Source organism: Labeo rohita, chromosome 7, assembly GCF_022985175.1.
Source record: "Labeo rohita strain BAU-BD-2019 chromosome 7, IGBB_LRoh.1.0, whole genome shotgun sequence".
Classification (NCBI taxonomy): Eukaryota; Metazoa; Chordata; class Actinopteri; order Cypriniformes; family Cyprinidae; genus Labeo; species Labeo rohita.
In genome coordinates this window covers 38,008,921-38,034,244 of record NC_066875.1, presented here as the reverse complement: position 1 = coordinate 38,034,244, position 25,324 = coordinate 38,008,921, and the positions used below count along the sequence as shown (strand labels likewise).

Here is a 25,324-nt window from a genome sequence, read left to right as displayed (position 1 = left end):
AACTACTCTAGATTAAGTATTAAAACCTGTGACATTTGCTTTGATTGTGACAAACAGAAAGAGAACATGGTTCTTTTGATGTCTAATTACATTCCTAACCACTTCCTGATAATGTTCCTAATTCAAAAAGCCGCGTGAACAGCCTCACGTAAAAGTTTGCATAGAAAAATCAAAATTGCGCACGTTGGCTTGCTGTTATCTCCGCAATGTCCCCTAAAAGACCAGCCATCGTTGCATAATTGCATTATGGGTGGAGGATGATGGATAACATGGGTTCATACGTAGATCACGTAGACATGGTAATATCAACCAAACCAATACATGATTACAGGAAAACAAACACTCGCCACCATGTGGTCAGAGCAGTTTACGGTATGTCATGTCCTCTCTATCCATCAGGAGTAATTAAAGTCCTCACTTTGGCTCTTCAAATAAACATTCCTTCCCCCACACAAAGAGTGAGGAAAGACCAAGCAAGAAGGGTAAGGGAAAAGGGGAGGGGGGCATGAGGCACTGCTATAACTGCCAGGCAGGACACATCCATATCTCAGTCTGCCTCACAGAGAGAGAGAGCCAGTGGACAATATACAGCAAATCTAAGCCAAAACCAACTACACTTCAGGAGCACAAGAAATGTGAACAACGATCAATCATTTTTAGAATTTGAAAAATTCTAGAACTTTTTGAACAAGGAATTCCAAACAAAACTTGAAAATAAAAGGAGTGCACGTTGTGTTAGACAAAGGCATCAAAAAGAAGAGGACTACTGGAGTCACACCATCGGGTGAGTGGAGGGTGTGGAGGGCTTGATAAGATGCATGTGAGACTGACCTATCAGAGTCTACAGAATGAGAATGTTTGGAATTTACACTGATACATGTATCTGCTTGATCACTCTTTTAACATTAATTCACATAACCGTTAACTCAGCAATAACTGCACTAATGAAGAACTGCTTAACAGTGAAGTAATGTAAGGTTGCATCATTTAAAATAAAAAATAAGCCTTCTATTGATATATGGTTTGTTAGGATAGGATAATAATTGGCTGAGATACAACTATTTGAAAATCTGCAATCTGTGGATTTTAAAACTCGAAATATTGAGAAAATCGCCTTAAGTTGTCCAAATGAAGTTCTTAGCAATGCGTATTACTAATCAAAAATTAAGTTTTGACATATTTAGGGTAGGAAAATTACAAAATATCTTAATGGAATATGATCTTTACTTAATATCCTAATGATTTTTGGCATAAAAGAGAAATCAATCATTTTGACCCATACAATGTATTTTTGGCTATCGCTACAAACATACCCATACTACTTACTACTGGTTTTGTGGTCCAGGGTCACATATGTTGGTCAAAAAAATGTCATGAATCAATTTAAATAAGACGTGAAGAACTGAAGCAATATCAGACCTCCTAATGCAAATGGAGAAGTTAAACCTTTCCAAAACGCACCTATACAACTGTTAAGTTGCTTTTTATGGATGGGTTTATAGTAAGCTATTTTCAGCTTTATACATGCTTAAAAATGGTTGCATCTAGATAATAGTCCCGAAGTTAATTTTCAATTGTTTGATTCTCAGAAACATGGAAACAGAGTTCGCGGGTGGAGTGGTCTGGGTTATTCAGGTTTGGCATGGTGTGAGCTTGTGTTCACATTTCCTGTGAGTGGTGATCTAGTGTTTGTTATATGTCGAGTCACCTGCCATATACGCGCTAACAAACAGAATACAAAGACAGGAAGGCAACACAACAGTCAGCAAGCGCACAAATGTGCACATCTCCCTCATCATGCATCATTGATGGCATATTCAGGATCTAGTGTTTAAGGGTGAGAGTGCATGTGTGTGTGAGACTTGTAGACCATCCTGTATCCATTTTTAGATGATTTGTGTATAGGACTGTATGACTGTATTTACGTAGTTTGACCTCGGTCTATTGTTTTGGAGTGCTAACCGTTTAAGCAGTGGGGAAAAAAGCTGAAGTAAAAGTACTATAAATACATCATTAAGGGATTTATTTTTCTAACAATCACTGTATCCTGAAAGGGTGGCTCTCGTAGTTTTACAATAAAGATTTATGCTAAATAAAAATTACAAACATATTTAAAACTGAATCATTACAGTGATTGGTGGAGGGTGATTAATCATCAATACCTTAAATTAACCCTCTAGTTGAGCTTCATTTCCTTTACTAAAAATGAGTGCTGGGCAACGATTAATCATAATTAATCAAATCCAATAAGTTTTTGAGTACACAATATATGTGTGTGTACTGTGTATATTTATTATGTCTATATGTGACCATGGACCACAAAACCAGTCATAAGTAGCACAGGTATATTTGTAGCGATAGCCAATAATACATTGTATGGGTCAAAATTATCAATTTTTCTTTTAAGCCAAAAATCATTAGGATTTTTTTATTAAAATATTTTGTAAATTTCCTACTGTTAATATATCAAAACTTAATTTTTGATTAGTTATATGCATTGATAAAAACTTCATTTGCACAACATTAAAGGCGATTTTCTCAATATTTATTTATTTTTTTGCGCAATACTTGTATCTTGGCCAAATATTGTCATATCCTAACAAACCATACCATCAATGGAAAGCTTATTTATTATCAGCTTTCAAATGATGTAGAAATGTCAATTTAAAAAAAAAATTGACCGTTATGACTGGTTTGGTGGTCCATGGTCACATAAATACACACGCATGCATGTATATATTTAGGAAAAATTGTATGTTTATATGTTAAATGTAGGTATATATTTTTATATTATATTAATATAAATATATACATGTAAATATTTTCAATATATATTCTGCATGTGTGTGTCTTTACATATGCATAATAACAGTACACACACTATTAATGACGTCCAAAATAAATGTTTTTGTTTATATTTATATATTTATAAATATATATATATATATATATATATATATATACACACACACACACACACATATATATATAAAAAAATAATATAAACAAAAACATTTATTTTGGACGTCATTAATAGCAATTAAACGTTGTCCAGCACTACTAAAAATATAATTTATTTTGTTATTTGGGGTGAAATTCAAACTAGATGTGTTCTTTGTGAGATTCACCCATAAATGATTGAAAAATAATAACAATTAAGATAAAAGTGATAAAATCCCCAGAGGTGATGGTTACTGCAATGTCAGGGCCTCTCATTCTTCATCACTTGATCGTATCGCCCATGTTGTTCCAAACACACTCAAATACCAATTAGTTTCCGCTGCAACTTTCAGATAACAATCAGTCTTTGATAAAAGGCCTAATTAAAAGATCACAAACCTCGTTTCCTGGCGCTAAGCGATTTAGAACTTTTAGAAGCTGAACTTTTACAAAGCAGTTTGTGAACTGTCCAAAGCAGATATCAAAGTCACCTATGACTGCATTCACAACTGACAATATTTAATTTAATGTATTTTCTAGGATTTTGAACATGATTCTGATGGCCATTGAGAGAGAAATAACCTTAGACGGCTTAGTGTAGCCACTGCTATTTTCAGGGTGTTGACAGCAGTTTAATCTCAGACTTTAGGAGAACTGAGGTTCAAGATGGGGACTGAAGCCTCATCTGTAGCCACTTTCAAAATGAGGCTTGTATGATTTAATATCTAAAAGCATAAAAGATTTTAAAAATTCAAGTTAACCCATCAACGGATAACTGTTCTTGAACCCCTTTCAACAATTTCCAGAGCTCCAACAAAGTGGTTTAGGCTTACAACTGAAACTACAAAATCTACTGAGTGCTATCCTTTCACAATTTCAAAGTAATTTGTAAAGTCCTTCATTCTCTGTTATCATCAGATCAGAATGAGCATGAATGGCACACTGGAGAAGGGGGCTCATCACCAGGCCCTCGACCTCTCTGAAGAGCTCCCAACCAACAGCCATCATCACCATCACCATCACAATCACACCAGTCTCCAGCATACAAACTCCTTGGCCTCCACTGTGCCAGCCGGGACCCCGGTAGGTGGGTCTGGAGTGGTTGTTCCGCCACCTTACTCCGCTGCGGAGGCTGCAGGAGGTGAAGCGCCGCTGGAGCTCCGGGGCTCTCTGGACTGCTGGGCGTGTTCGGTGCTGGTGACAGCGCAGAATCTGGTGATTGCAGCCATCAATGCCTGTCTGGCCGGGTTGGTTTTCGGGCTCATCCTGACCCCTGCTATTGTCATGGTGGTGTTCGGGTTTATCTGTCATTCAACGGTAAGAACATGGAAACATCCAGCAAACTGGTTGCAACGTACAAAATAACATGCAATACACACAATTTATAAAAATGTTTTTTTAAGGATGCAAGCAAATGAGTTTGGATACGACAGTAAACTTGCAGCTCAATTTTTTTTTCTTCTTCTTATGTGAAGAGGACATTTATGCCTTATTTGATAATTATTATTATTATTATTTATTATAATAATGTATATGATTTAAGTAAATAAACCTGGTTGATGATTTTTAAGTAAAAAGATGAAATCATTAAAAAAAAAAAAAAGTAATTTCACACAAACTTTACTCAGTAAATTGTTCCAAAGATCATAAATATACAATGTAATATACAATACTGCATATTAAATATATGATACACAACCAGTATTTAGTATGGAAGGAGTTGGAAAGTGGAAAGAGTTAATAATAATAATCAATAAATTAAAAGATAATGACAAAACTTCAAAAGTAATAAAACCAAGTCTATGCAAAAAAAAGTTTTTAAATAAAATTTAAGGGCCCAATTTCACAGACAGGGCTTAGACTAAGCAAGGATTAGGCCAATAGATCAATTAGGAGATTTAAGTAATTTTTATAAACATGCTTAGAAAAAAAATGACTGGTGTGGATCTTAAGACAAAACAAAGGCACAGATATATTTTAAGATCAGTCAATGGAAGTTTCTTTCAGTTGAAACAGCTCAGACTTACATTTTAGTCTAGGACTAGGCTTAAGCCTTAAGCTCTGTGAAACTGGGAGAAGATTTTGCAGATCTAATATCAGTGGGAAGACTATTGCATAATAATGGAGCATTCACTGCAAAAGCTATACAATTTTTATATTTAGATCTTGGAACAATAAAATCTATTGAAAAACAGCCATTTATGCTTAAAACGTATTGAAAATTTGGGCCCAGAGACAAACAGGGACCTGCTGTGAACGGAATGTCCTTTATAATCTGGGAAAAAGACACAGAATAAAAGCTAATCATGATTCAGAGATACTCTTCTAGGGATTTATGGGAGTTTGGCCTCTGTTTCTCTTTGATTCACCAAGTAATCTCTTAATCTTGGGCATTTCTCAGCAGTCTGAGCGCAGGAGTATTAGCAGGGGCAGGTCAGGAGTTGGGAGGATGACGTCAGATGACGAGTGTTTTCAGGACAGGAGTGGATTACTGGAGTTTAAAAAACGTTTTCTCACAAAGTTGTGTAGCGACCGCCCTCAACATTCTTGCACTTTGACCCACAGAAGAGTAGATCTGCTGCTTCTCCACTGTACCACCAAAACACTCTCTCTCAGACTCTACTACAGAATTAAGTTTCTGTAAGATACAGACCCTCGTTTCAGGCTATAAGAAAACCGCCTGAGTTATCTTCACAGCGCCCATGGGTCAGTAAGGGTCACTGTGTATAAATAAAGGCTGAATTCTTCTGACCTCTCCAATTACCAGACCTCCAAGATCAATGACCACTCCGACCAATTAGGTTCCACGTGACACCTATGAAAGAGAGGTAAACCCAAATATCTGTAATAAGCAACAGACCACCATGGTAGTCCATGGAGTGAATAGTCTGTCATTTCAAAATAGCAGTCAACAACTCAGGTTTTTGTCAAGACACATAGACCCATGCAACGTCTACATTCATCCGGATACATTTTAAAACTGAGTTTTCGTTTTAAAACGCTCTCTGTCCACATTAGCGTTTTCAAGCACATTCCAAAGGTTTCTCATTCATGTCTGAAACATAAAACCTGACGATACAGACTGAAAAGGCATACGTTTTCACGTACTTTTTTGGCAGGCTCATTTTGTTTACGGAAATATCTCATCACTGACGCGTCCATGTCGTGCTCACTCATGGTTGATCAAAAATTCACCTGCCTTTATTTTTACCGCAGGACAGCAACTGAAAGTATATTTTGTGTCATCTTTTTAGGGCTGTAATATGAGGAGTGTACAAAGTGAATATCTTTAGCAACACTGTGAAAGTGAATAGCACATAACAGGCACAATTACCGGTATTTGCGTCACCGATTTCAAAAGCCTCAGTTTTCACAGTCGACACTACAACGCAAAAACTGCATTTTCAAATGTATCCACTTTGGAGAGCATTTTCAAAAAAACTCCGTTCTCCTTGACAAAAACGCCGTCTCAGAGTGGACGGAAGGCCAAACATGGAAAGAAAAAAATGTTTTCAGACGAAAATGTATTAGTGTGGACAAGGCCATAATGGGATCATTTATGAACATAGCATTAACTCCAACTAATGAATAAATCTTCATAATTTAAGACCAAATCTAAAAGACTGAAGTGATGAGTGTGCATTTCTCTCTAGGTGGATCTTTTCTAAACATATGGTTAACATCAATGCCACATAGGTCTGGTTATAAAGCATCAGTTCCCTGAAACTACTGCATTCAGCTCTAGTCTTATCTGGACACACAACAGTTCTACAGACAGCTGGAATCCCCCAGAACTGTGGCTGATTTCTAGCTTTGAGAAGATTTACATTTTATTGCATTACAATCATCCTTTTTCAAAGTGTTTTCTAAAACTACTTACAGCATAACAATTCACCCAAAAATTTAAATTTGCTTACAATTTAATCACCCTCAGGGCATCCAAGATATAGATGAGTTTGTTTTATTTATCGGAGCAGATTTGGAGAAATTCAGCATAATATCACCTGCTCACCAACGAATCATCTGCAGTGAATGGGTGCCGTCGGAATGAAAGTTCAAACAGCTGATAAAAACTCAATAAATATTAAATACACATGGCTCCAACACTGAAACAAAACACTAACTGTTTGTAATAAATCCATGTTTAGGTGTTTTTAATTTCAAACTGTTGCTTCCAGCTAAAATATGAGTCTTCTATCCATAATTATTTCTACAGTGAATAAATTAATAAAGTAATATTTAAAAAATACATATTGATAATAATTATGAAATTTAATTTCTAAACAGTCAAATGCACACAATAAAATAATAATAAATGTTTGCTTTTCACAGATGCAGTTGTCACAATGTCATTTAATGGTCACTGGATCTCTAATGAATGCTTTGTTTGTAGGTGTGATTTTTACAAGCATTTCCATGAGTGAAGAAACCTGTCAGAGTGAGAAAGCGCAGCTCAAATTGCAGATGGTCTTTATCAGTTTTCTCCCTCCTACTCTCTGTTTACTCAGTCGCCCTTTTTTCCTGCCCATTACTTTCCTTTCCTCCAGTTCACAGGGGGATAGATGAGGAATGTGGGGGTCTTTTATCTTTCAGTCCTTTCCATTATCTGCAACACCACTTAACTAAAAGAACTAAAATGAATTATAATGTATATTTAAAATCTGTCCATATAATATTGTTGCAGCTTCAGGCAGGCTGGTGCAGAATCCAGGCATTAATATGCAAGATTTATATTCTGGTAGTGATCAGGCACAGAGCAGCTCAAAGGGAGGAAAACAAATCTTTCAAAGTTTATCATATATATTTCAAACAATGTCACAATGACAGCTGCACTTCTAATATTAATGTTTGCAAATTTTAGCAATATTTTTGCAAAAAAATATATATATATATTTTAGTGAATTAGACCAACAAAAATATATAAAGAAAAAAAATACACTTAGAAAGAAAAGTCACTTGGATTAATTCACTAATGAAAACAAGCATATATGCTGTTAGCAGACATTCCTGTCCAGTGGGTCTGTTCTTTGTCTGTCCACACCTCAGAGATGCATTCCTCCAGGGACACTTAATTTCTCTTTGACCCTCCTCAGCTATGCCTACATGCATTCCACCACTCATCCTTTACCCCACACTAGTCAAATGTCTTTCTTTTCAGGTGCGCCCACACGGTTCTTTACCATACTGTTCGGATCTACTCACTGATGGCGGCTGTGTGGCTCTGCTGGTTGTGGGTTTCTTGCTAGTGACTCCACTCCTGGTTCTGGCCTTGGCTGCGTACTGCCGGCTTGCTCGTCACCTTCAGCTGGGTCTGTGTTTTATTCCTTACAGCCGTGCCGTCTACAAAAACCTTCCAGCTACCCAGCACCGTGGCTTGACAGGGGGCTGCTGTGGACAGCGATCTGGGAAAGGAGAAGGGAGAAGGGGAAGGTGTGGGTGTAGAGGGAAAGGACTAAACTTCTGCTGTACTGGAGATACGGAATGTTGTGAAAGAACACACTACACATTATAGACCAAAATATCCCCACATAAAGATATTTAAATCTGTACGACAAAGAGAAGAAAGGAATTCCTGTTCACTGATTTGCATATTTTATAGACAGATATACTATATTCATCAATTTCTGATGGTGTATATTTAATGCAGCTGTTATACAAAATCAATTTAAATTAGTCAATTTCAGTATGTGACATTTATAAAATAATCAAATTCAAGTAGTCAAAAAAAAAAATAAAAACATGTACTCTTTGTATAACATACTATTTGCCTTATGAAATAGCACATTTTTTCTAAAGAAATTGTCAAAAATATTTTATTTTTTCTTATAACATGTACAGTGTTGTGTATGTCAAATATGTTTCATTAAATACAAATTATTAAATACTGCAATTTCACAGAAATGGTCTGCTCTCCTAATTTTGCACTATATTTCTTTTGATAAAATAAAAAGTACTCGAAGACAAAAAGCCAGGGTGTCAAAAGAGATACTAGAAATGGTTTGTCAGTGTCTACATCCGGGACAAACACAACCAAGCTGCGTAACTACAATTTATGGAAAATAAGTAATCACTCCAAATTAAAAAAAAAAAAAACCCAACTATTTAGAATGAATGACACTTCTACTGAAGACAGAAAAACACCTCAGCTTGCGATTAAAAGAAAAAAGAAAACACAGCGCCCTCTAGTGTTAGAACCACTGATCTATCTATATAATAAAGTTGTTTAGAAAGTCATTCAGCCCGGGCCAGGGCTACACTATATAAAAGAAACATACAAACAATCTAACTCAAGTTGGAGCCAAGCTATCACATGTACAGAACTCAATGTGAGTATTTAGACATGCTGCTGCACAAAAAGCATTATGCCTTTCCATTGTTTTCTATGTAAATACGCACTAGGCCAGAGATTCTCGGCTCTCTCTTGCCCTTCCAGAGTTTAGCTCCAACCTTGATCAAACTCACCTGCCTGTAATTTTCTTTATACTTTATTCAGGTGTGTTTGATTAGGGCTGGAGCTTAACTCTGCAGAAAAAGTGAATTTTGAGGGCCAGAGCTGAGAAACCTTGCTCTAGACCAGGGGTGGCGAACTCCGGTCCTGGAGAGCCTGCAAAGTACAGCTCCAACCCTAAATAAACTCACCTGCCTGTTGCTTTCTAGTAACCCTTCAGACATTGATTAGCTTGTTCAGGTGCATTTGATTAGGGCTGAAGCAAAACTATGCAGGGCTGCGGCTCTCCAGGACCGACGTTCACCACCCCTACTCTAGACGGATGTGGACTGGAGGACCACTGTGCTTGCGTCTTTTGCAGCGTCTTGCACAAGACGTTTTTAATAAACCTAATCAAGTAAGTATTTCAACTTATACAGGCAGCACCGCTCCTGAGATGCCTCGATAGCATACATTCAAGTTTATATTTGTATTATTAAATCTATTGTGATTGAGTAATCATCATCTTCTCTGAAGAGCACAAAAAGACCTTCATTGGAGTCTGCATGTTATCATTAATAAGGCTTTGCTCAGGAATATCAAATGTTACTTCCACCCCTAAAAGGAGAAGTCCGCTTCCACAACAATTCACAAATAATTTACTCATCCCCTTGTAATCCAAGATGTTCATGTCTTTCGGTCTTCAGTTGTAAAAAAAAATATGTTTTTTGAGAAAAACATTTCAGGATTTTTCTTCATATAGTGGACTTGATTGGTGCCCCGATTTTGAACTTCCAAAATGTAATTTAAATGCAGCTTCAAAGGGCTCTAAACGATCCCAGCCGAGGAAGAAGGGTCTGCTCTAGCTAAACTATCAGTTATTTTTTTTCGAAAATAAAAATGTGTATACTTTTTAAGTACAAAAGCTCGTGTAGCACAGGCTCTGCGATGCGCGTTCACATACTATTGAATGACATCAAAAGGTCACGCGGAACTACAGACCCAGTGTTTACAAAGCGAACGCGCAAAAACTAACAAAGTGCAAGTAAGTCAAACGCTGTTTACAAACAAAAAGGTACAACGACATCGGACGATTCTGAAGTTGTAGGAGAAAATAAGAGTTTTTCGCCATACTCTACCTTTCTGAACCGGAGTACACAGACGGTGAGCTGAGAAGTGATTCGTAGTAGTGATGGGAAGTTCGGATCATTTTACCGACTCGGACCTGAGTCTCGTTCAGCATAATGAACGAATCTTTTTTCGAGTCATTTCGTTCATTTTAGCAAAATATAATTAAAATGTTACGTGTTACTTCCCTAACACATCTACTGCTTACACAAACATTGATCACACTACAAACAAGACAAATCTGTAATGCTATAAGAAACATAAAAGACTAATTCATTGTTTACCTGGGTCTTTAGTCTATGATTAGCTCACCTCACCTCTTATCTGACAAGTTTTCGGGGTTGAGTCGTTTGTTCATCACGTGACGGCTCCATAAGCTCAACCAATGCATAGTGAGCCGGAAAAAGAATTGATTAGCTCATCTCTGGAGTCTTCGGGTTCGAGTTGTTCGTTCATCACGTGACAGCCCCATAAGATCAACGACTCGAAAAACCCGAAGACTCAAAACGGGTGAACTAATTCCAGTACAGAACCTAATAGGATGTTGCGCATGCGCGACTGAACGAATCACTCCCTGAGACGACTCGTTCTTCCCGAGTCACATTAAAGATTCGTTCAAAATGAACGAATTGTTCAGGAACGCGAATCCAAATGCCTGTGCTAGACAAGCTTTTGTGCTTAAAGTATACAATTTGTTATTTTTCGAAAAAAATGGCCGATCGTTTCGCTAGATAAGACCCTTCTTCCTCGGCTGGGAACGTTTAGAGCCTTTTGAAGCTGCATTTAAACTACATTTTAAGTTCAAAATCGGGGCACCAATCAAGTCCATTATATGAAGAAAAATCCTGAAATGCTTTCCTCTAAAACCATAATTTCTTTACGACTGAAGACAGAAAGACATGAACATCTTAGATTACAAGGGGGTGAGTACATTTGTAAATTGTTGTTCTGGAAGTGAACTTCTCCTTTAAGCCTAAATTGCTAGCTGAAAGCAATACGTTGCTAATTGTCGGTAATGTAACCGAAATATAAAAAATGTAATCCTAATAATGAGTCAACAATATGTTTATTATCAACATGGTGTTTTAAGTAAAGTTTACCTTGAGGTGGCAACACGCAATATGGCCAATATGTCAATGCCTAGTTTCAATAGTTTGTGGCAAATGATGTGGGCAACCTGTAGTAGTAAGCATATGCCACTTTGTCTTGGACAAAGGACTATCCTGCTGGCAGAGTATGCAGACAGCTTCCCTCAATTATCTGTTCTCCTGGAGGCCACCATTCACCACTGTATCTTTGGACAAAGGATTTGACAACCATATTGTTCAGGAGATATGGGAACTCTACAGCCAATATTCAGCTCAGAAGGAGAGGACAGGTGATTTTGTAGCAGTAGTCCAAGTAACTTGACACAGAAGGCACAAAGCTGTCTGTTGGTGGCTGCATACACCTTAGGGTTTAATGACAGATACTGATATTTTGTGTCAGCAAGAGTTAGAGACTGCATAGCAGATGCAGTTACCTTTAAAGAAAATATATATATTTAGCTTGTATTCCTTTTAATGTGTTGTAACAGGGGCACAGGAATAGGGATGGAATTGTGTTTATTTTATTTTACAGGATAGTAAATGCAACACAGATATTTATACATAACACTGTGTCTGCACTGGACACAACTCTTGACGCTCACATTGCACTACAACAGCTGTAGGTTATTATTGCTGTATCCAAAAAGCACACCTTACAAATATTTTGCCCATGCAGTACACACATTTGAGAACTTTAGAAATTAGGGTTACCCTTCAATGAATATATATTTTAAAAAAATATATTACATGCTATATCAAAATTATATTGCAAGATGATAGATCTTTCATGATAGGAGGTCCAGTGCTATGGACAGTGTACCAAAGCAAACAGGAGAGGTGAAGGTGGCAAGGTGAGTTGTTGGTTGGCATGGGATGCTAACTCAGTGAGGCTCACCAAGCTATGTTACCTAATATTCTCACACATACAGATAAGTAAACTGAAAAGCGTCCGCTTGCCTTAAATTAGTAGCAATAGCCTCTGTTGGCATAGTGATTGAGACACTTTACAGGCGTGGTGTGGACAAGAATGTGGTACAACTTCAGACTCCTGCATCAGCTCCTGCTGTTGGACATGGGAGGACATGTGATATGACTGATGCTGATGAGATGGCTGGATGTGTGGCTGGTGCTGATGTGACTGGTGCAGGACTTCAGCCATGTCTGGGAAATGCAACATCAACAGCCGACACTGCACATCCTAAGGTAACTGTTGAAGTCTGAGTACTCCTGTGGTTGTTAGATAAGAAAACTGTTTAGGTCTAAGTACTCAGTGGTTGTTACATAAGGTTTTGTCATTGTATTCTACCAGGTGACATTTGAGAGTTGGCACAAAACATTAAGAGTCTGGTCCTAATGGGCTCCCAAAGCAGACATCATATGGCTAAAGGAGGATGAATAAAGGGGACTCTTTCAGAGGGCAATGTCTTATCGAGACAAACATGGCAACACAAGGTGGAGGAAAGACTTGAAGGATGATAGGATGTGGTTCCAACCTCTTGAATTTCCAGGAGTGGTGAAAGGGAAAGTCGCCTCCGTAGACTTTTTTTTTTTTCAATAGCTCTGTTTTTTTTTCTGGAGACCAGTTGGAGTGTGGTGTTACAGCCTTCACTGTCCAATGTCTGACTGGCCAGCACGTATCAGTCAGAATGCTTTTCTGTACCATTGTGGATATTCCAAAATGGTGAGACAGATCTGCCACATGTCTAGCAGGTACTCCATGCTGACTGAGGTCCTGCCATCCCCAACGCTGCTGAGGAAAGCCTTTCTTATTGCTAAAGCTGAAAACATTGAGGACTACCAAACATAGATCATGTCCACTTTTAGCAAAGTCTTAAAGTACAACTCCAAGATGGTAAATTTAACAGTCTTACAAACGCAAAAATAACACGATTAAACTGAGGCAATACTGTGAAAAATTAAAACTGGTATAAATATTTGACTCTCTTTGTTTTGTATTTATTGTCAGATCTGTAGGAAACTTCCTGGAGATGGAAAAAGCACTGCAGAATGGAGCACCAATGTGGCCAACGAGCTGGGTCAGATCCTCATAACGGCCCTGACCTGTGAGGAATCACAGGGCAAAATGTGGCTGATGACTGAATGCCTCATTGAGAGGTAAAGAAAATCTGGTGAGGCGAACTCATGTATTTGGACCATGTCTTTGGACCATGTCTACTGTCATGTCCATGGGGTGTCTTCAGCCGGACGGCTCTTCAGTGAGTGGACAGTCTGTATATGTTGGTACAGCTCAATGTCTTCGACTGAATTGAATCCATTGATTTGATAAGGCCCAAAGGGCACCCTACTCTACCCTCTCGGTCTTTGCCTACAACAAGGACAACATGGCATTCCTGGTACAGGTAATTTTTTTTTTTTTTTTAAATGTCCATGGTCAACAAATAAATTTGTCTTGGTAACACAAGCAATATGAACCACCTTTTGTTTTGTTGCAAAGGAAAACTGTCAGCCAGTTTATAACCATTTACAGATGAATAAATGTTCAAATACTTGATTTGTTTTCCCAATAAACAATGATCATTTTCATCAATGGAATGACTTTTGAACCTAGGACACATTTCTCCTTTGTTTTACTACAGCCTGAATGGTGAAAGCACACGGATGACTTTTCTCTATGGCCTCGTACTTGTGTGGAAGAAGTGGAGTGGTGTCTGTCCTGAGAGAGGGTAGGGATGCCCCCACAGCTTGCCTTTCATCAAACAGGTGTTGAGGCATCTGAAAAGTACTGTTTCACCACGTATCCACCTCACTGATAAATTCGGGGGCAAATCTGCACATTTCCTGCTACATCTGGCAGGTTGTGACAAGGTATGCATACATGTTGTCCAAATATCAGAGGTTAAAAAGACTTGAAAAGCCTTGACGTTTTCCATATTAGCCTTGGCCTTGCTCTTAGCTTCCTTGTATTTTGAGGCCACCATATTATTCAAAGCCTAAAAAGTGCAACAATGACATAAATGCAAGAAAGGTTATACATAAAAATATTGTCCAGTGTAAAATGTTAAATTGGCCTGTTTATTCATACTTACAATTACCTGCTTGGTAGTGCATAGGTGGGATCCAGAAAATGGATAAGACCCATGAACCCTTTATTCTCCACCACTGCCATATCCTAATATCTCTGGAACCGAACCACACAGGGCCCTAAAAATGAAGATACCAAAAAAGTTTGATAATAACCGAAATATAAAAGGATATTAAGGTATCTTTAATACTACTTGAGTTACAAACATGCAAACTTCAAGGGGGGGAGAAAGGGGAAAAATCATTTTTTTTCCAGACTGAATGATAATAGATTTACCTGTCTTAGTGATTTGATTGCAGCAGACCCAAGTATCCCTGTTTAAGTCTGCCCTCTCTGCAAGTCTGTCCTCGCTGCAGCCTGTAGCACGATTTAAAACTGGATGTCTGCGTGTTATCATTCATAAGGCTAATGAATATCAGTTGTTACATTCACCTTACATTTATCAAGAACTGGAATGCTGAAATGAACACACTGCTAACTGTCTAGTAAATTGCAAAGTCCTATATGTATGAGTCAACAATATGTATATTTTAATTTCAGCATACCTTGACATGATGACTTCAGTGATCCAAGTTTTGAACCCACGTGCTCCACCGGATCGTCAGCAGGCCGTCTTAATGGCAATGAAGGTGTCCTGTGCATACAGAGAGAAGTCTAACCTTTCCTCTCCCACCTGCACAACTGCTAGATGAGTCCACTGCCTTGGTCCAAGCAAAAAGGCTCCTTCATGCAGAAGGGTCACTCTGGACATTACGCTATCGCTCCTGTCAGAATGTTTATCAATGACGACCTGTCATCTGGAGTTTGTGTGGAGTTATATTATTCACACAAAGTTAAAAACATGTCATTCTATCAGCGAATCACTAATTTGCCCACTGTACAACTGCTCAACTCATCAAGAGCTCCTGTATTTGCCATGGTAAGAATTTTCTTCCTGTGTGTGCGTGTATCATTATGATGATTATAAAAAACAGTTTCCTACAGGTGTGTTAGATATGGATCCACTGTTGTGCACCGTGCACATTTTATACAAGCATGCCACAAAAAAGGCAACAATGCCTTCTTAAGGCTTCAAAGGAGGCCAAGGCACTGGCATCTCACAACACATGCTATGTCAGGAACACTGTCCAAGATAAAAAAGATGGCTTATGAAGAAGGTAATATGTCGATTTGTTTCCACCGTATTTTTACACTGACTTTTTTGGGCTTGTCATTAAAGTAGTTACAATTTCTATGTCTTCAGCTAAAAAGATATGTCAGCCCATTACCTCAACTCCATCAGTGGTGCAGTACCTTGGCCAGCTTATTCTGACCTTTGGCAAAAACAACGGCCAAAGTTTTAAATGGCTGGTGGAGAACGATGTTGGCTACATTAAGTAGTAAGTACTGTATGTTGCACTAAATCAACATTTTCATAACTTGTTTGTTTATAAATTAATTTCCTTGTGATATTTTAGTCTGTTTGATCTGCACATAAAGAAAGCCATCCCAAAAGAAAAGCTAGCCCTGACAAGTGTGTGAAGGACTGCTGAGGTATGCGCAGCTGTTTCCACAAGTCTCCTGTCACCTCGAGGTCAATGTGGACAGGACCATATATGGGCAGGGCTGCTTCAGGTCATTTACATTCCTGGAGATGTGGCAGTGGTACAGCCTCCACAAGACTCCAGCCTGACCTGCAAGCTGGGACTGATCATGAGAGAAAAATGGCACAGGAGGCGTACTGCTCTGTGAAGCAATGGCTGGTGATCAATGAGAAGGACATCACCACCAAATCAGGTGCTTCAGGCGGTACATTCTTGACAAAGAGGCACCTCTCGAACTCATGTACGTGGACCGTGGCTGCTGCAGAGTCTACTGTCTTCTGTGAAACAGCTCTTCAGTGAGTGGACATACAGGGGTATGCTGGTACGGCTCGACATCTTTCATTTGGTCCCTCGATTTGATGTGGCCCTGCGGATGGATCACCACCTGAAGTATGCCCTGTTTATATCCGCCCTCTCCACGAGTCTGTCCTCGCTGCAGCCTGTAGCACGATGACGTAGCTGGATCAGATCCAATACGTACTGGATGTCTGACACGTATGCGTGGTATAGGGACTGGTATTGAAGCTAGTATTTAATGTAAATTAAACTGTATTTATGAGTTATAGGTGCGTTTCATAGGCTTACACAAATAATATTATACTGTGATTTTAAACTAGTAAGTGTATTCAAACTTTAAGCAACAATGGCGTAGTTTCAATGAAAGTTTTAGGATGTAAGTTATGTTTATTTTTTTATTTGTTTGATTCATTTTGGAAATAAAAATCTGCTAATTACAATTTTGTTTGTTCTTTATGAAAAAAATGGGCTGTATTTTTTTCCTCTGATAGTTCTCAATAATTTGTTCACGAATCAAATATTATTTTTCGTTCTCACTCTCTGTGCCATGACAGAGTATAAAAGTTATAGGCCTACTAAAACACTTAATATAAATTTAATGGTTGTTTTTTTTTATTATTATTGAAAATGTTTGTAGAATAATATAATACCTAAATAAACAAAATGCAGCAACATTAATCTAATCTAATTTTGGCTCACATCTTATTAATTAGCTATTTGCAGTGCAACGTCTGCATATCAATCATGTTACAGTGCTTGTTGTATCCTTATAATAATGGATACAACACTGATATGTGCATCCTGGCGATAACATAAAATACAGGCTATTAAAAAAAAAAAAAAAAACTTTTGAACGTTTTTGAGACTTTTGAAAAAAAGTTGTAAAGATGAAAACATTGTGGATGATTTTAATGAATTTAGATAAAGTATTTACACTAATGTAATGTAGGTCATCGTATATATTGTAATGTAGGACAAACACCTTTGATACATGTACTGCATTAGACTTTACTAAGTCATTAGACCAAGCCGCTGTGGATAAAAGCATCTGCAAAATGAATGTGCATCTGTTCAACGATGCTGTGACCATCGACCACATCTGGGAGAACGAACAGAAGCACCTTGAATGCATCCAGGATCCACCAGGGTGGAACATATACACCATCATAAAGTATGTGACCCTTAATGGTGTGTGCCTTCCACGATACAGCATGGTGAGAGGGAGAAAGGCTTTCATTCTTTTCTGCCCAACATTATCCTAGGGCCCCACTCTACCCTTCCAGGTGTATCTGCTGGCTGGCACAGGCATTGAGGAGACAAACTACAGGCATCCAGTTCCTGCTGTTGATGAGCGAATAGTTTTGGAATATCTGTTCTCTCAGTCATCAGAGCTTTTCAGTGTTCCTGGCCATTATGCTCAGACCAGAGAGACATTTTGAGCAGATGAGGATGATGAGTTTTCAGTTGCCTTGGCAGAGGAGGAGGAGGAGGATGTACTAGCTACAACTCTTTAAGTGAGGGTGACCGTCTGACACTGAGAAACAATATGTGCCTCACTGACCAGGTGGAGGCGGATCCCCGTGGTGGAATATGTGTGGGCTAAATCATCTCCCTGGGTACCAACATGTAGAAGAGCTGAGCAATGTCCTTGTTGAGACTGCCGTGGAGGAGGGAAAGCTTGCAATAAGTGATTCAACCAGACAGAGGGTGATCAGTATCTGGAACAAGCCTGACCTCCATGATCCAGAGGTTCGATAGCCTTGACTCGGCACAATGGGGTAATGCTCTGCTTGGCCGCACAAATGGAGATTCATCTTTGGTGCAGAAGTGAAGTTCAGTAAGTGTTGCTCAGCCAATCATTTTGTTGTCTCCAGAAAGAACCGACTGATGTCCTGCCTAATTAAATAGCTGTGGCTTCTTCCTGGTTGTGGCAGAAAGGCTGTGGTCACCATTGAAGCATCAGATCACCAAAATGTACCATGCATGTGCAGCAGAGAGTGACTGTGGGTGATGCTGAACTCAGGATTCCTATCCTGAAAATCAACTCAAAGTGCAAGTCATCATCATTTTTATCATTGTATGTAATCATATTTGCTGCAGCATCTGTGATAAGGCTTTTGACTCGATGGATTTTTTGGCTTGATTTCCCATTTCTCCATAACCTTGTCTTTTACAAGAGGTATATTTTCAGCTGTGTGGCTGTTTGGAAACTTTTCTATCCCCAAAAAGACAAGCTTATCATTTTCATCAATGTAGTGGCAGGTTATGGAAAGGTATGAATAATCCATGTTGTCCACATATCGGAGGTCAAAAAAAAAAAAAAAAAAAAAAAACATCTTGACATTTTCCATTTTAGCCCTGGCCTTGGTCTTGGCTTCCTCACATTTTGATGCCATCGTATTATTATTCAAAGCCTAAGAGTGCAACAATAAAATAAATGTAAATGAAAGGTTATACATAAAAATACTGTCAGTGTAAATTGTTAAATTACCCTGTTTTTTCATACACACCTTCCTGCTTGGTAGTGCGTAGGTAGGATCCAGAAAATGGATGAGACCCCTGAACCCTTCATCCTCCACCACTGCCATATTCTATTATCTCTGGAGCTGAACCACACAGGGCCCTAAAAATTAAGATACCAAAAAACAAGTTTGATAAGAACCAAAATATAAAATGATATTAAGATATCATTAAGATATCTTTAATACCTCTTAAGGTACAAGCATGCAAACCTTCAGGAGAAAAAAATTGGGGAAAGTGCCCTCTCATATTTCAACTCTACCCTTTGTTATATAATGCAAGAAAGATGGCTAAGGTAAACAGATTTTACAAGTAGTTTTACCATAGTTCTACGCTATATTAAAGGTGCAATAGGTGATTGTCTTTAGAAACATTTTGTTATGCTGATTGAAATTCTCTTCACATCCTGATAGCAATCATTAAGTTAAGTGGTCTAAAATGTATGTATATATATTTATATATTCTGTGGATTGGCTTTCCTACCAGCCTGTCAAAGATGTATTTACATATGTCTGCGCACACTGTTTGTGCAGACAGGATACAGCATCAGCGCGTTCATGTACGCTGTGCATGTCAACAACCTGATCTTCCTTCCTGATACTGTAAAACTTTTACTAACTGTACAATAAAATGTTCTTACAGTTAATGACATGATGATGAACAGCCGCTAGAGGTAGTTTTGTGGCAGACTGACAATTGCGCATGTGCATAACCTGTGTCTGTATGGTGGAGAGGTGACTCGCTCTATGGTCATCTGTCTCTCTTTATTTATTTCCTTTCTGTGTTTCTGAGTTAGATGCATGCTTGCGTACATTTTTCCCCTCGCTCGATCCCCATATATGTGGACGAGTGTACTGACGTGTGAGGAATTTTATTAAACTCCCACCATCTTCACACCACTCAGTTTTCCTATCTGGGATGTTGAACATTTCAAATGGGTGTTACAATGTATTGTAATGCTATCTCTGGTAATCTAGTCCGTGTGCATTGATGCGTTCGGGAGGCGTGGCTTTGGACAGCGATTTGCAATGTTTAATTCATAAAGATTTATTTTTAAATGCAAGTCAATAACAATTGAAGCCAGAGCCAATGGTAAAAGTCTTTGCGTGACAAGACCCCGCCCAATTTTCAAGGTTCTGCCCCCTTTTTTGGAGTTCCTGCCCTCATTTGGAGATCTCCCGTATGCAGTTATACATACTTGATTCACACCTTGTAAAAATAAAGATGAATTTTTATTTCAAATGAAATAGTTCCCACACATCATAATATAACTACCTTATAGCAGTGTATATTTCTGTATAACTCTACTTTTAACCAAAAGATCAGGGGAGAGCGCGAACGCAGTCCCCCACTACCAGAAATTATGCAGTCGAGATTCCCACATTTGGGGAATTCGCAGGGGTCAGCACAACCAGAGTGCAATGGCTGAGCCTCACCCTGGGTGAACCACCTTCTTGATCATGGTATCTCCCCTGCCAGGTAAGTATGAATTCTCCACCGACCCTGAAGGGGGGGCACTTAAGGGAACATCATTCTTAATGATGATGAGATGCTACTTCACTCCATATGGTTCATCATAATAATCTAAATCAGGGGTGCCCAACCCTGTTCCTGGAGATCGACTTTCCTGCAGAGTTTAGTTCCAACCCTAATCAAACCCACCTGTCTGTAATTATCAAGCGCTCCTTGAGATCCTAATTAGCTAGTTCAGGTGTGTTTGGTCAGGGTTGGAGCTGAACTCGAAAGTCGATCTCCAGGACCAGGGTTGAGCACCCCTGATCTAAATCCTCAATCTACTTTAAACACTATCCCCCAGTTTCACAGACAAGGCTTTGCCTAGTCCCAGACTATAGTATCTATAAAGTCTGAGCTGTTTCAACTCAAAGAAACTTGCATTGACTGATCTTAAAATACATCAGTGCCTTTGTTTTGTCTCAAGATGGACACCAGATACCAGTAATATTTTTTTCTAAGGCACGAATATAAAAAGTACTTAAATGTCCTAACTATGGCCTAATCCTGGCTTAGTCTAAGCCCTGTCTGTGAAACCAGGCCTAGATCTTGTTAAACCATTGGTCCTTAAGTTTTTATATTTGTAGAAAGTCTACAGTGACTAAAGCCAACTACAGTCAGGCAATTACGCCTTCTGATTGGTCAAGAGTCTACACAGACTGTAGGTCTCTCCTCCAATCATGCAGAAGATTGACTGTAATCAATCAGACAAGAGATGCTCCCAGCTCTAATTTTGTCTGTCCATTGACACTTTCATACTGAGCACAATCATTCCATTATCATAATTTAACAAACATTATACAGGATTATATAGCTAGAGCGACAAGAAAATGGAGAAGGTATAAGAGTAAAACCAAAGTAAAAATACTTACAATATTTAGACAAATCTATGAAGTTTCTACACTAAATGGTACCTGGCTTCAGTAAACTGACAGTAGCATATAATTAAATATAGCTACTACTCTGGTAGGCATTAGGTGGTACTGTTATTTTGCTGGTCAATTCAGATCATCAAATACAGTCTAAAAAAAATCCATGACAACGCTGATCGACTGTTGGCACAAAAGCCCACTGAAATTTATACACAGTTTATTACTTCAACATTTGATTAACTTCTAGTTTTGTCTGAATGTCTGTCATTTATTAGCCACCAATTGAAAAATATGTTTTGCTCATTAAATGGTGCAGTTACAGGATCTACCAACAGGGGGAACATGTACCAGCCAACCAAAACTGTCCCACTGCCTCTGTGCAAAAAGAAAGTTAGCCAATAAATAATGTCTACTCGGTCACATTCTGTTTGGAAAAAAAAAGACAGTTTCATCATTATATAATATTTTGTAAAGATAAATATCCATTCTAAACACCCTGCATAACCTAAACTTTGCTTTTTTTGACCATTTTAGGGGGGGTGCACCGTTCCCAGAGGTACTGCAATACCAGGTCGATGCGTGGAGTGGACGGAGCAAGCCCCTATTCCATCTCCCTATTCCAAAAATCAATTTAATATATGGTGCCCGGGTAGGGCACGTATCAGATATTAAACTGATAAGAACAGATACTACACTTGATCTTAGCCAAAAGGCCGAGAAGCGATACCCACAAATGGTTGACAGTATGAACCACATTCCTTGACACGGCAAATCTGATGATGGTAAGCTTTTATCTAGTTAACTTTTTAAACTTAAATAGTTCTTGTGCAGAATGTGATTGTTAACATTGCTCAGGTATGGCTTACAGCATCATATAACGCCCCCTTACTTGAGCACCAGTCGTTCACACCTTAGATTTGAAAAGGTTAAACAATGGGCGTACTAAGCTGTGATAAAGTGGGAGGGTAAAGGGTGGGAAGAGGGGAGGGGACAGTATGAGGAGGGGAGGGGTCAAGCACAACAACACAACTTAACAGACATACAAATCACATTCACTACAGACATTAAAGAACAAAGTGAGTAAAGAAAAAAGTTTAATTTAAAAATGTGACCATATATGAAGTAAAAAACTTAGTTGCCTTCTGTATCAGAGAAACAATATTTACAACTATCATGACTAAATATAGTAAGTTTTTCAAACTATACTTTCAAATATTGAATTAGCATTTTATCATTTCAAGGGAAATAGTACATAATTATAAAAACTGAGGACAAACATTAAAAAAAAAAAAATCTTTCACAGACCACCATATCTTTCACAATATATTCATCACTTTCAGGATCACAACAAACTGACGATTGACAATGATTGTTTAACACACATGGGGAAACAAAAACATATTAACTTCTCTGTCCATTCTCATTTTAATTTTCAAGTATGTATAACTGCAGACCGGAGACCTCCAAATGGGGACGGGAACTCCAAAAGTGGGCAAAACCTCCAAAATTGGGCAGGGTCTCATCACACAAAGACCTTCACCATTGGCTCTGGCTTCAGCCAATTGAATCCTATGCTGTAATCACTCACAAGCTCTCCCAGGAGCTGTCCCAGTGCAGGAGAAAGGTGCAGGAGAACCGGGGCATCCTAGGACTTGAAATTCGCAGGGTTGGAGGAGGTAGTGACGCTGGGTGTAATTAAAAAGGTCCCATTTTCTGGTGGGAAGTTAAGGAACGGCCCGGCGATTTTATATCGCATAATCTTATTAACTCTTTATCTACCACGCTATTCAGCACCAATCCTGCAGTGCACTGGTTTCACTGGTTCAGGTTAGGGTAAGGTGTTGGGTAGGTTAAGGGATTAGCAATTGTGTAGGATAATGTAGGAAACCAACACTGTGATTGACACAACCAATAAAACCTGGTTTGTTTTAGAATCAGCTGTGGGATGGAGTTTGTGCTGAAGTGGATTGGGGGAAATAATGCACATGTGTTTCATGTGCCTGTCTGTCAATGAGAGGAAGCCACGCCCTATTTTGGAGCACACACCCTGTTTTGGAGTTCCCGCCCCCATTTGGAGATCTCCAGGCTGCAGTTATACCGTTCTCATAATTTTTGGGTTTCAGGATTGAATGTGTAACTGAACAATCCTCTGTAGTATCATAATCAAATATACTGCTGCACAAATCCACAACTTCATCCCACACATGAGAATCTTAAATCCTTAACCTTCGTATATTTCAACTCTATTTTTTCACCAGAACATCAGGGGAGAGCGCGAACGCAGTCCCCCACTACCAGAAATTATGCAGTCGAGATTCCCACATTTGGGGAATTCGCAGGGGTCAGCACAACCGGAGTGCAATGGCTGAGCCTCACCCTGGGTGAACCACCTTCTTGATCATGGTATCTCCCCTGCCAGGTAAGTATGAGTTCTACACCGACCCTAAAGGCAGGTCACTTGAGGGGACATCATTCTCAATGACGATGAGATGCTACTTCACTTCATGATTCGTCACCACAATCTAAACTCATCTACTCTAAATTCTAGATCTTGTTAAACCATTAATCCCAACATTTTTACAGTTGTACAAAGTCTATAGTGACCGTAGACAACTACAGTCAAACAGTTAGGCATTCTGATTGGCCAGGAATCTAATGTAGCTGTAGGTTTCTCCACCAATCATGTGGAAGATAGACTGTAAACTACCAATCAGACAAGAGACGCTCCAAGCTGATTTTGTCTGTTCATTGACAACATCACAAACATCCCATTGTTACAATTTAACAGAACAATTATGCAGGATTATATAGAATGAGAATTGCACAATGTATAACAGAAAAACCAGTAGAATGTCATTCTAAAAAATATCTATTGATACATCTTTGAATTTTTCCTACATTTATTGACATCTGACTTTAGTAAACTGAAAATAACACATGGTCATTAGATTGTTCCATCAAACACAGACCAAAAAATGCAGAAAAATAATGCCATGACAACACTCACTGACTGATGGCACTAGATGAACATACAACCCACTTTAATTTTATTATACGTTTTATTACCCATTACTTTGTTAGAACACATATGTTTCAAAAAAAAACATTTGATGCTTGCAAAATGGTTCAGTTACAGCAACTAGCACAGTAGACTAACCAGTCAAACTTAAACCCATAGCTTTTACATACACAAAATTGAAAATACTGATAATCAACAAAAAATTTTAAAACAAACAATTATTTCTGTAAATATTTGCTACCAACATGCATAAACAAAAAATAAACTTTTTTTTTTACCATATTAGGGGGGTGCACCGTTCCCGGAAGTACTGCAATACCGGGTCGATGCGTGGAGTGGACGGAGCAAGCCCCTATTCCATCTCCCTATTCCAAAAATCAATTTAATATATGGTGCCCGGGTAGGGCACGTATCAGATATTAAACTGATAAGAACAGATACTACACTTGATCTTAGCCAAAAGGCCGAGAAGCGATACCCACAAATGGTCAACAGTAGAAATCTCATTCTTTGACACAGCAAATTTGATGATGGTATGCTTTTATTTATTTTTACCTCAAAAAGTTCTTGTCCAGAAATAGTTAAAATTTGCTCAGATAAGGCTTAAAGGGGTTATGAAACCCCTTTACTTAAAGCACCGGTCGTTCACACCTTAGATTAGAAAAGGGTTTAAGAAATGGGCGTATAGCTGTGATAAAGTGGGCGGGTAAAGGGTAAAAAAGGAGGGGACAGTGTGAATGGGGTGGGGTCCAAGCACAACACCACAACTTAACAGACCCACAAATCACACTTACTACAGACATTCAAGAACATTAAGATGTGACCGAAGACAACAGGCTTTGTGCACAAGCGTAATGATAAACTTTCACTAATTGCCAGTAGTTGGGATATCCGT

At 38.6% G+C, this 25,324-nt stretch overlaps 1 protein-coding gene, 3 long non-coding RNA genes and 4 other non-coding genes across 10 annotated transcripts; 3 read left to right on the top strand and 5 right to left on the bottom strand.

The window, feature by feature from the left end:
• Window positions 1–442: 442 nt before the first annotated feature.
• On the top strand, window positions 443–8,678 carry tmem88b (transmembrane protein 88 b). The gene is given in 4 exon segments (XM_051115925.1): window positions 443–784; window positions 3,859–4,257; window positions 8,099–8,359; window positions 8,362–8,678. Coding segments are annotated over 3 exon segments (675 nt in total). The 5' UTR covers window positions 443–784; window positions 3,859–3,864; the 3' UTR covers window positions 8,383–8,678.
• A 3,049-nt stretch (window positions 8,679–11,727) lies between these two features.
• On the top strand, window positions 11,728–14,307 carry LOC127167696 (uncharacterized). Of its 2 annotated transcripts, XR_007828013.1 has the most exons (4): window positions 11,728–12,786; window positions 12,893–13,435; window positions 13,550–13,943; window positions 14,181–14,307. It is a non-coding gene; the product is annotated as an uncharacterized LOC127167696 (long non-coding RNA). The 2 variants fall into 2 exon arrangements; XR_007828012.1 differs by having other exon boundaries at window positions 11,728–13,435.
• A 123-nt stretch (window positions 14,308–14,430) lies between these two features.
• Window positions 14,431–15,255, bottom strand: LOC127167698 (uncharacterized). 2 transcript variants are annotated; one of them, XR_007828016.1, is made up of 4 exons: window positions 15,172–15,255; window positions 14,903–15,009; window positions 14,631–14,745; window positions 14,431–14,534 (listed from the first exon to the last, which is right to left on the bottom strand). It is a non-coding gene; the product is annotated as an uncharacterized LOC127167698 (long non-coding RNA). The 2 variants fall into 2 exon arrangements; XR_007828015.1 differs by having other exon boundaries at window positions 14,439–14,534; window positions 14,637–14,745.
• LOC127167697 (uncharacterized) lies at window positions 15,213–16,937 on the top strand. The gene is made up of 3 exons (XR_007828014.1): window positions 15,213–15,783; window positions 15,870–16,005; window positions 16,084–16,937. It is a non-coding gene; the product is annotated as an uncharacterized LOC127167697 (long non-coding RNA).
• Window positions 16,938–20,349: 3,412 nt separating this feature from the next.
• LOC127169033 (U1 spliceosomal RNA) lies at window positions 20,350–20,513 on the bottom strand. Its single transcript, XR_007828174.1, has one exon. It is a non-coding gene; the product is annotated as a U1 spliceosomal RNA (small nuclear RNA).
• Window positions 20,514–21,944: 1,431 nt separating this feature from the next.
• LOC127169039 (U2 spliceosomal RNA) lies at window positions 21,945–22,135 on the bottom strand. Its single transcript, XR_007828180.1, has one exon. It is a non-coding gene; the product is annotated as a U2 spliceosomal RNA (small nuclear RNA).
• A 1,538-nt stretch (window positions 22,136–23,673) lies between these two features.
• Window positions 23,674–23,837, bottom strand: LOC127169032 (U1 spliceosomal RNA). Its single transcript, XR_007828173.1, has one exon. It is a non-coding gene; the product is annotated as a U1 spliceosomal RNA (small nuclear RNA).
• An 877-nt stretch (window positions 23,838–24,714) lies between these two features.
• LOC127169037 (U2 spliceosomal RNA) lies at window positions 24,715–24,905 on the bottom strand. Its single transcript, XR_007828178.1, has one exon. It is a non-coding gene; the product is annotated as a U2 spliceosomal RNA (small nuclear RNA).
• Window positions 24,906–25,324: the final 419 nt, after the last annotated feature.